The 10,446-nt window shown below is 48.7% G+C and overlaps 1 protein-coding gene across 1 annotated transcript; it reads right to left on the reverse strand.

Annotated features, from left to right (window-relative positions):
* Positions 1-5,037: 5,037 nt before the first annotated feature.
* CUNH20orf24 (chromosome unknown C20orf24 homolog) lies at positions 5,038-8,625 on the reverse strand. The gene is given in 3 exon segments (XM_009283274.2): positions 5,038-5,612; positions 6,258-6,387; positions 8,456-8,625. Coding segments are annotated over 3 exon segments (342 nt in total). The 3' UTR covers positions 5,038-5,570.
* Between the last annotated feature and the right edge of the window lie 1,821 nt (positions 8,626-10,446).

A 10,446-nucleotide genomic window follows, 5' to 3' on the forward strand; every position in this document is an offset into this window, starting at 1 on the left:
GGGGGTCAGGCGCAGCGTGACTCGGGGCGGAGGAGAAGGGCCGGGTCGGTCTGGGCCCCAGCCGGGTGAAGCTCTGCGGGTCTGAGCTCCCCCTCGCCCCCTGCTCCACAGGCTGGGTCAGAGCTGGTGGAGAGGACGGGGGGGGTGTGTGTGTGAGCCCTGGCCCCCCTCAGACCAGGGGCGTCTGCTTTCCGGGCCAAGCCTCCAGGGTGGCTGGATCGGAGATTCCTTAGTCCTGTCCCCAGAAGGCTGGAAGAGTCTTCCAAGGGACGTGCACGTACTTTGTGTCATCGCTTATTCAAGCCAGCCTCTAGCAGGGAGGGTCACACGCCGCCGTTTCACCCATTACCACGGTGGCAAGGGGAGTCCAGCACCCAGTGGGACACCATCAGCAAGAGACACCGTGACATTGCCACAGAGCAGCAGCTTGGTGTGTTCTCTCTTACTGTCACCTTGGCCTTCCAACATGGACCTCTCGTGCATGCCCGTCTGGAGATAAGAGCTGAAGATCGTGGTCCCTCCCCGCAGCACAACAGGTTTTGGTTGGTGTTTGCAGGTGAAGCTGGCCAGGCTCAGCCCTGGCACCAGTGGCTCTCACTGCTGCTGGCTCCAGCAGCACCGGCATGTGTGTCAGGACAGACTGAGGCTGTCGGGCAGCACAGCTGGCCAGCATGGAGCCAGGTGGGTGCAGGCAGAGCCCGAACTGGAGCCACAGAACCAGCCATGCCTGGGGCAAACCTGAGCTATGGTTACCAACAGCTCCCATTTGGCAAAGAGTTTTGATTGCAATACCTACAGTGAGGGAAGCCTGGTTTGCATGGACATTTCTGAAATCAAACTGGCTGAAACATTCCATTTTTTCCCCTTACGCTTCTTTCAGAGGATGACCTAAAAAACACCAGTAAAATAACTGGAAGATGGAAGAGGTTGTTTCATTCTGGGCTGAACAAAATGCTTCAGGGTTGTGCAAATTACTTCCTCCCACAACGACATCGGCCTCTCCCTCTCAGCTTGGCACAGGCACTTGGCTGTTCAGCTGCCAGATCTGAAAAATCCATTCTCTGCCCTGATCTGTCCTGGACATCTGTTGTTTTGGGAGACGGAGCGTGTTGAGTGCTGGGCTGTTTGGCTCTGGGCAAGTCACCTGAGAGGTACGTGTCCTACTTCCTCATCCTCCAACGAGCCAGCTAATGCCCCCTGCTCTTCCCTGCGTCAGCAGCTCCACTAGCTCACTCCATGCTCCTTAACGCAGGGAGATGTAAACCTTCCTTTGCTGTGGCAGTGGCAAGGTTTTGCTAGTGCCCTCCAACAGCCTGAGGGCATAATGGGCACTGCCAGTTACTAACTAAATACTCCTGGGAGGATAGTTTGGCTTTTGCAAGCCAGTCTCAGCCTGCTCCATTTTCAGACATCTCTCCAGCCTTCCCATCCCCAGCAGTTGGAGGTGGTCCCTTCCCTACCAAAGCAGCTCCTCCAAGGCCAGGAGCTTTGTGCATACTGCATCCTCCTCCACCCATTTGCCTGGCAGAGTGTTAACAGATGTCCTTGAAATGAAACACCCTAGAAAGTGTGGACAGGGACACTGCTGTCCCAGAAGGTCTCTGGGACAAACACTATCCCCAGTTGTCAGATATACGCGTGACTTAACAGTGCTTGAAGACAAAGCTCTACTTCCCGCTTCTTGGGTTTTCGAGACCCTGCTTGCCCAAGACCAACCCAGCCTCTACTTGTGTTTTCAAACGCTCTTGTGTTTCTGACAAACCAAAGCTAATCAGCTCTGTCACCTGCGGGCAGCTGAATCCCAGCAACTGTGAGCACAAGCTTTCCTTTGCAAGCTTGGAAATCAAGCTGGGGAAACGTAGAGATGATGACACCTTCGCAGAGGGGACAGGGGCTCTTCAGTGGCATGCTCCCAGCCCCAACAGGCACCAATCATTTTAAGGACATCCCAAGCACTGTTAAAGACAAGTGACATCAGCAACATTCCCTTGCTGGACCAAAACCACAGGTAACATATACATCATGCTGCATGCTCAGCCATCGCCGCTGCAGAGCTACCCTGCAGCGGGCAGCAGCTGACGGAGGGGACAGGGGCTCTTCAGTGGCATGCTCCCAGCCCCAACAGGCACCAATCATTTTAAGGACATCCCAAGCACTGTTAAAGACAAGTGACATCAGCAACATTCCCTTGCTGGACCAAAACCACAGGTAACATATACATCATGCTGCATGCTCAGCCATCGCCGCTGCAGAGCTACCCTGCAGCGGGCAGCAGCTGTTTTAGCTGGGGTCTGATGCTGCCAAGACACAAGACGCCTAGCCGCACAGCCACCTCCCAACACCTGTTAGCACATCTTTGCACCCACACCATTTTTCCCTTTGACACCAAAAATAACTTGCATTAAAGTTTTAACAGATACTATGCTTGAAGCCCAAGAAAGACCACAAGAAATTTCTCTGCCAGTTCCGCACCAGAACACGCTTGCTCCTCTCCTCACAATGAGGTTAGGCCAGGGAATATCTCGCTCTCCTTCCTGCCAGGGACTGGCTTCTTTTTGCTGAAAGCCAAAGTGATGTTCCTCCAGGTCTGCAGCTAGCAGTGAGCTTCACAGAGCCCGCCGACAGTACAGCCTCTTCTCTGCGCCATCATGTAGACCCCATAGGGATGCAGCCTCTCGGTGGAACAGCATCCCGACAGCTGTGGCTCCCACAGCTCCGCTCTCCAGCACAGGAAAGACCTTTTTCTCCCTGAGTCGCTGCTCCATGGGAGCATAGACCCCACACCAGCCGTTGGTTTAGTCCCCTGCCCTTTGTGGAGAGGAGAGTGCAGAGCAAGCATGCTCATTGTGCCAATACCAAAACTGCTGAGGACAGAGGTGCTGCCCAAGCCCCTGTTCCCCCCACTGCAGTCCCTATCCTGTCAGCTGCTGCTTTTCTGCCCTCCTAGCACTCAACTTCATGCGCTCTGCTAGACCACCCCTGTGTCAATCTCAAGTCTCTGCACAAACCCCTTGTTTTTACAGTTCTCATCATTGTAAGATGCTCAGCTCCATTCTACAGGCTGCCACATCCCCTTGAGCTTCTTAAAATTAACCCAATTTCTTTGGGGGCAGATGCCATAGCCTTAGTTCTCTTGGTGATCAGCACTGGGGATACCTGCTTCTAGCCATTGAGGCACCCCTTAAAACAGAAACCTTGAGAGATTAAAAGCTTGCAGCTGAGCAACTGCAATCACTACGTTATTTACCAGGAGCCTTGCAGAGATCCAGAGACCAACGTCTCTTCCGCATGGTCATGATCCTCCTCAACAGAGGATCCTCCTCAACTCAGGTTCTGCCTCAGCTTCCAGCCACTAGACCTGTAGAGAACTGCAAAGACGAAGAAACTCAGCTGGTGGGACTGCAGGCAAGCGAGGAATAAAGCAAAGGGGCAGGTAAGCGACTCTCCAGCTCTGCACTCTCTCACTCTGCACGTTTTACAGCAGTGCTGGAAGTCCTGCTCTGGACCAGACTTGGGCACTCTGCCACACAGTCGTGGCTCTGCCATGATTGCGTGTCACGGGGCAGGGACAGCTGCTGAAGGAGCAGACCAGCTTACATAGAGGCAACACTTGGCTTAACCTGCTTAATCACCCATTAAAGCATGGATCTAAGCATTAGCTACTACTTCCACTACAAATGCTTCTGGCCCCTTCTACAAGCGCAGGACTCAAGCCTGCAGCACAAGAGACCTGAGAATCCCAAAGAGCTGCTGGCTTAGATATTTACCAAAAATTGAACTCTTAAAGGAGTCCCACACTCCCACCATTTTACACAGCTTGAAGACCAGAGGATACAGAAGCAGCACAGTGGATTATCCAGGCGACGTTTATTAGAGCATTTCAAGTATACAATGATTTTACTGATGGCTGTGAGCAGCTAAGATGCAAACAGATGCCAGTGGGAAAGGGTGACCTAGAACTAGCAGGCTATGCAATTCTTGTGGGAAATTAATGCTTTCAGCTGAAAGAAGAGGAAAAGAAAGTATCAGACTAAAAGACTGAGCAAGTTTGGGGATGGGGAGGAGAAAATATAGAAGTTTTTATTTGAGATCACTTACTTAAATTGGCAACTCACAAGTAGCAGAAGCTGTCTGCTATTGCACTCTCCCCTTGGCATCCCAAGGGCCTAAAATAGCCAGGTGTGTTTTTTCCACCAAGAACAGACAGCATTTTCCATGGTAAGAATGGAGGCCTGCACCGGTGGGCGATTCTGGAGCCCTAGCTCAGCACTTAGAGATTTAGATCCTTGGCTTTGCATACTCACATGTGAGAACCAGGCTGTTGGACTTCCATCAGCAAGGAAGCAACGCAGACTTTCAGCAAGAACACACTAAAACTATCAACTCCTCACTGTAAGGCAGCTTTAGGTCAGGACTCTTTTTGGGTGCCTGAGCTGTTGTTTAGAAAAGCAAGGACCACATGGCAACAAGACTACAAGGTCCCCTGACAATAACAAGGACTGTGCGTGTTTCCCAAGAACTATTTCTGAAAGATGCATCCTTAAAAATATCTTAAAGCAGAGACTCCCCCATTGATGCACAAAAAGGATATGACTAGGGAGGAACTGAGCTATGAAGTGATCAACTCATAAAACGGACCTCACAAACCAGAGCCTATGTACTTTGCCTGATTTGCAAGTCAGTAATTCTGCACTTAAGATAATAGCTGCCTCAATTGTGTCTTAGTCTCCTGCATTTATTAACAAGGAGCAGTTAATTCAAGAGCTTAAAAAAAAAATTTAAATGCTTAACATTTAAAAGGGTATCTCCAGAATGACTGTCCTTCAAGACTACTAAGCTCTGAGGTATGCAATGGCAACCTAGCAGTCAGGGTTGCAGAATGCAGCGGAGTTTCTAAGCCTCCTGAATACACCTTCGTTAACCAAATGAATCACAATTCTTTCTAGCAAAATGGCTTAAAAATTTGTCTTCGGCAAAGACCATTTAAAAATTCTGGTCAACAACTGATTTTCAAGTAAAACAAAAAATACTAGAAATGGTAACAACACAGTCTGTTTAATCAAATCAGATCTGATTACTACAAAAACATGCTAAGGACCGCCACTCAACTCATACGGATGCTGCAGTGCCTTCCTCCCACGTACCCTACAACTGCTTTTTAAAAACTGTGTGTCTAAAGGACAACAATGGAAGACAAGTCAGGATTTAATGACAGATTTCAAACAGAAGGGCATACATACATTAAATTAACAGATTCAACCTTCAGCACACAGGATTTTGATAGAGTTACTGGCTAGAGTCACAGAAAGTTCCAAATTTGAACAGTCTTGAACCACTTCCAAAAATTCCAATGGCTTTTTAATAGTTCCAACAATTAATGGGTATATAAAACGGAGACGGACTTCTCCAGCAGAAGAGTTGGGGCTCTTCCAGGCTAATCGGACCACTGGTACAGAAGGGAGTTGATTTGACTTCCCCCACCTTCCCACCAGTCCACTAAAGACTATGATTTATTAAAACCTTCTTGATTTACTGACAACTGATTTAACAGGCGAAAGCTGCAGACTGTGTCAATCATAGTGGATGGCAGTATAGAAGATTATCCAAACAACCTGCGGAGAGGAAAGGAAGCGAAGGTTATTTTGATGCCCCTGGAGGGGGTTCAGACACAGAAAACAAGCCTCACACCTTGCTCTCAATAGAGGACTGGGGACTGAATTCCAGCTTTGAGATGGTCTCGGAGAGATGTTAGGATCACCACGCGCCACAAACGGTGGCATTCAACTTGCTTGCCTTCTGGGGTGACTAGCCTCTCCACATTAAAATCCCACCACAGTCCCGCCAGTGATTTAGAAACACCACCAAACCAAGTGCTGAGCATATTCAGAGCCTTGGGGGAGGGGAGTAAGGGAAAAACAAAGACACCTAAAACACCAGTTTGGGTGTAACTAGCTCTAGATGAAACTCCACCAGGTATCTGGGACAGAGGATGGGAAGACATAAAAGTTAAGTGGTAGATGCAGAAGTATAGCTGCCTGTTCCTACATCCTTTCCTACAGAGAAATCCCAGGCATTAATACTGTATTTCATAGCCAGCCGCCATTAGATTTTGGGATTTTCTTTCCCAATCAACTCCACTTACTAGATGATAACACTATCAGCGCACCACCTCACCTGCTTTTCTTCCAGGTCTTTTCCCCTCAGAAAGCGTACCAACACAATTCACTAATCAACTTAAAGAAAGCAAGAGGCATTACCAGAAACAGTGCAAAAGATGTCATGAATCCTTCCTTTGTTAGCTCCCATGTCCCGCCATACTCCTCCTCATCTATCTGCTGGAAGCTACTGAAGTAGAGGTACAGAACACCAGCATTGATCAGGCAGAATCTGGAAGAAAGAGAGTAGGAACCGTCATTTCGGTGATACAGGGTGCAGGTATCCAACATGCCGTACAGCAACGTAGCAGTGAAATGTCTTTCATCCGCAGCAGAGAGGAAGCAGAGAGGGATACTGTTCCTGCAACGCTTCCCAGGCAGCTCAGTCACTTCCTTAAAAGAGCACCTCCAGGTCAGCTTGCCATAGCACGCTAGGTTTGGATGAAGTTCACCTCACAAGGCACAACCTGCTCCCAGTAAGGCTCCATAGACAGTAGTCAAAAGCTGCAAGTATCAACAGATCTGCAAACCCTGCAAGTTTTCCTATCCTGCAGATCAGCAGCAGTCCTGCTCCCACACAGAATCCAATTTCCTTGTGTGTGCTACTTGATTTTGAGGCTGCTAAGAGGGAAGACTGTTAGACTCTATGCTCAGTGTTAGATCCCTGTTAACTTCCCATGACCAAACACAGTGACTTAGAGATGAGAGCCAGAGAAGACTCGATAGCGCCCTCAGAGCCATAGCACTGGGATTCAACTTGAGACAACTCTTGGCGCTCTCTAGTCTGTGCCAACAGTTACGCTGCAACAGAGAGAAAAAATGTGACCTCCTGTTTGTCCTTAGACACATTTGGCTTTACACCACCCCAACTCAGGGCTGGGGCAACCTGGGAAGTGACAGGTACATTTCCTGGAAAGAAGGCTGTGTAGAAAGGGCAATACGGGAAGACATACACACAAGTTCAGTGACTGGCAGCAAGCTGTGAGCAGCTGTGCAACTGTATACCACAGAGAAACCACGCACACAGTTCTAGAAGCTTTTTGTTTTTCCACTGTACACCAAATCACTTTTATTTCTTATTAACATTTAGCACAGGAATTGGCTTAAGGTGCCTGAAGGTGCCTTGTGAATTAATGGATGACTAAGTAAGAACAATGCTTCTCAGCTACTCCACATGTTACTGGGAGCACTTTAGATTTAACTGTTTGCATGTAGTTACCAAGTTCCTGTTGGAGCATCGCTGCTTTACAACCCCTTTTCCCTAAATTTCAAACTTTTTTTTTCCCCCCCTTAGAGACACTTGCTCCTACTCCCTCCACTTTCTTACCACAGCCAGGACACTCAGGAGGAGGGACAAGATGACAAGTCAATTTTGCCTAAGAAAAGCTGTGAGGTTGTGAGTTTGACTAGGAGACCTTGACTAGGCAGAGACATTTGCAAACGGAGACTCCCCAGAGCAGACACAGCATCTTTCCACACCCAGTGTTCAGAGAGCAGGGCTGTGTTTCCCATCTCTCGTGGTCCCTCCAGAGGCCTTCAGGCACGTGCCAGGGCCAAACAAATTTTCATTTCATAACTCAGAGTGCTCACTGCAGCCTTTGGACACCTGCTGGGAAATGACCCAAATCCCGTGTCTCGGTGGGGATCCGATGCGTACATACCCTTCTAGGCACTGCCTTCCCCCCACACCATGGCTGAAAGAACAACTTCAGCACGCTGGGCGTGCTGCAGGAGCACTGCCAACAGTGCCACTTTGCCTGCTCGTTACCTACAGTCTTTGGTGTTTTGAAGAAACCTTTTCTTTTTCAAAGGGAAGCTGCCCCTCTTGTCTCCTAACAGAACCTCCTCTCCGCTCTGAGGAGGGCTCCTGACTCAAAGAGAAGGACTCTTTGAGAGAAGAGTCAAAGAGAAGGACACCTTCCCCTCTATGGGCCTTACTTCTTTGGTGCCTAGTGTGGCCACCTTACTCATAGCCCCTATTCACACATGCAGGAACAGGCCGCTTCACAAGTCAATTGAACCTCTCGCTCCCTTCTTCTACCCCTGCCCCCTTTAATAATAATAAAATAAATAATAATTTTAAAAAGCATTAATCAGGCTGAGGAGAGAAAAAGAGGCTGATGAAGACATGTTACGATTTGTATGAATTTCATGACAAATAACAGTCTGGAACGCAACGCTGGCTTTAAGACGCATGGCAGACAGAGACTGCGTTTGTTTATAGCACAACTTTAAACTAGACACCAAGTAGAGTCCAAACGTGGGAAAGTACATGAGACAGAAAAGGAAATAAACCTTACACTGCTATTCCCACGAATCCCTTCAGTGGAACTACTCCCCAGATGATTCCCAAAATAACTGCAATGATCTGCCGGAACCAGTAGATCACATCTAAAAACTCGTCCTGAGGAGATAAAGCACAAGAAAGTTTTTGGCATTTACTACGTTTCCTTTTTTTTTAAAGCATCATACAATTAACAGGTGAAAATTTAACACACTGAACACACAGTTTTCCATTCAAAGTGTAAGATATTGTACCCGGAGGAGATGAAAGCAGCTTATGGCATCACGCACCCTGGACTTCTCTGCTTCCAAATGAAATCCATGGCTTTGCCCTCCAATGGGCTAACTGCAGAGGCGAACAAGTATCTAAGCCCCCTTCTTTACTAAAGATTCAATTCTATAAAAATTAACTGGAACAAAAGTTTAAAGAACTGTTTACGCTTTAAGACTGTTACAGCCACTCTCAGTGCCCCAGGCCCTCCCCTACCCAGAAACAAGTGCTACCAGTAGCCAGTGCTCACGCCAACTCCAAACCGCAAACCATCTCTCACACATAGTACAAATGATTCTGCGTTCTTTCAGAGCAGCAGTGAAGTGGTCGTTCCCATTTGTCCATAGGGCCAATGCAACTGTAAGTATTGCAGCTGGACAATGCTGATTCCTGCTTTAAATAAAATTCACTTCTGCTCGCGTCTTTTTTTCTAGCCTCCCCAAGGATGGGATTGCCCCAGCATACCCCCAAACACCAACGGCCTTCGTGATTTTACTGTAGGATGTGCAAAGTTGTTTGGCTCCACATGGAAGACTAGAATCCATGTCAGATACGGTCGTTTCTCTCAGTCACTACATTTCTCAGTCATTTTAGCCTTCAGTTCACATCCTATTGCATCAAAACATTAGCACAGCCTGTCACTGTTCCCCTCGCTAGCTCTGAAATTCCTGCCCAATTTGTCAGAGGGGGATGAGGTCGGGTACGGGAGAGCCCCACCAGTTCTGTGAGCAACAGCAACTGATAACAAAAAAGCGACACAGGTTCATGTCTGTCCCCCAGGGAAAAGCAGGGCAGAGTCCGCACCTTCTCCACGCTGCAAGGCAAAGCCAGCAAACCGGGGAGCAGATGTCCTGCTCCACCCACGCGGCCGCGTGCCCAGGCCGTGCTAGGGACACGGCAGGAGCTGGGATGCTGCAGGAGCTCAGAGCACCTTGTGGGTGTGCTGCTGGGGAACAGCAGCAGGAAGAGGCGCTGACCAGGAGCATTACAGCACACGGGAAATATGCACAGGAAAAAAGGCTTCACTAGCGCTAAAAACACTGGGAAGTCTGTGGCTGGCATGTTTTCACTCACACTTGGAAGGGTTGCTGACAAACACGAGCAAAACATGCAAGTCGAGCACACACATGACATTTTGTAGAAACCAAATCTCTTTTTGCACATGAGACGGTGAGGCTAGGAACAGCAAAGCAGATGGCAAACGGCTAAACAACCACCACGACGTTACTATTCTGTGAGAACATGCCCGCACCGTGACACTGTAACGGGGACATTCTCACAAGCCTGTTCTTGCTGCTGCCCTTTCCCTTCAGACCTGACAGGTCAGCTGGATTTGCAAATACATTTTTCCCCGAACTTCTTAAACTAGATTATATTTCTAGTTTTCTTTTAACTACACAAAGTAAGTTTTTATTTAATCCTAGAAAAGTTTAATACAAAAGCCAGATTTAACGGAGGTATCTCAATATAAACGCAGCTTGTGTTTGCTTTGGCTCCACGCCCGAGTAGCAGAGAAGAACTGGGCCTGCTGCAGGCTACAGTGCAGCAGACGTGCCACATCTGCCTTCACGAAGTACTCGGAGGGCAAGCTCTCTGCGTGAGAAAGGACGCGAGACCATTGCGCGCCGGTCGCCCAGCGTGGAAGTCGCAGCTGGGTTTAAACAAGAGTGCGGTGTTTACCCGGGATGCCGGCCAGACGACACCCCTAACCTCACCTACCGAGCTGCGAGCCACAGG

This window comes from Aptenodytes forsteri, unplaced genomic scaffold (assembly GCF_000699145.1).
Source record: "Aptenodytes forsteri isolate BGI_AS27 unplaced genomic scaffold, ASM69914v1 Scaffold38, whole genome shotgun sequence".
NCBI lineage: Eukaryota > Metazoa > Chordata > Aves > Sphenisciformes > Spheniscidae > Aptenodytes > Aptenodytes forsteri.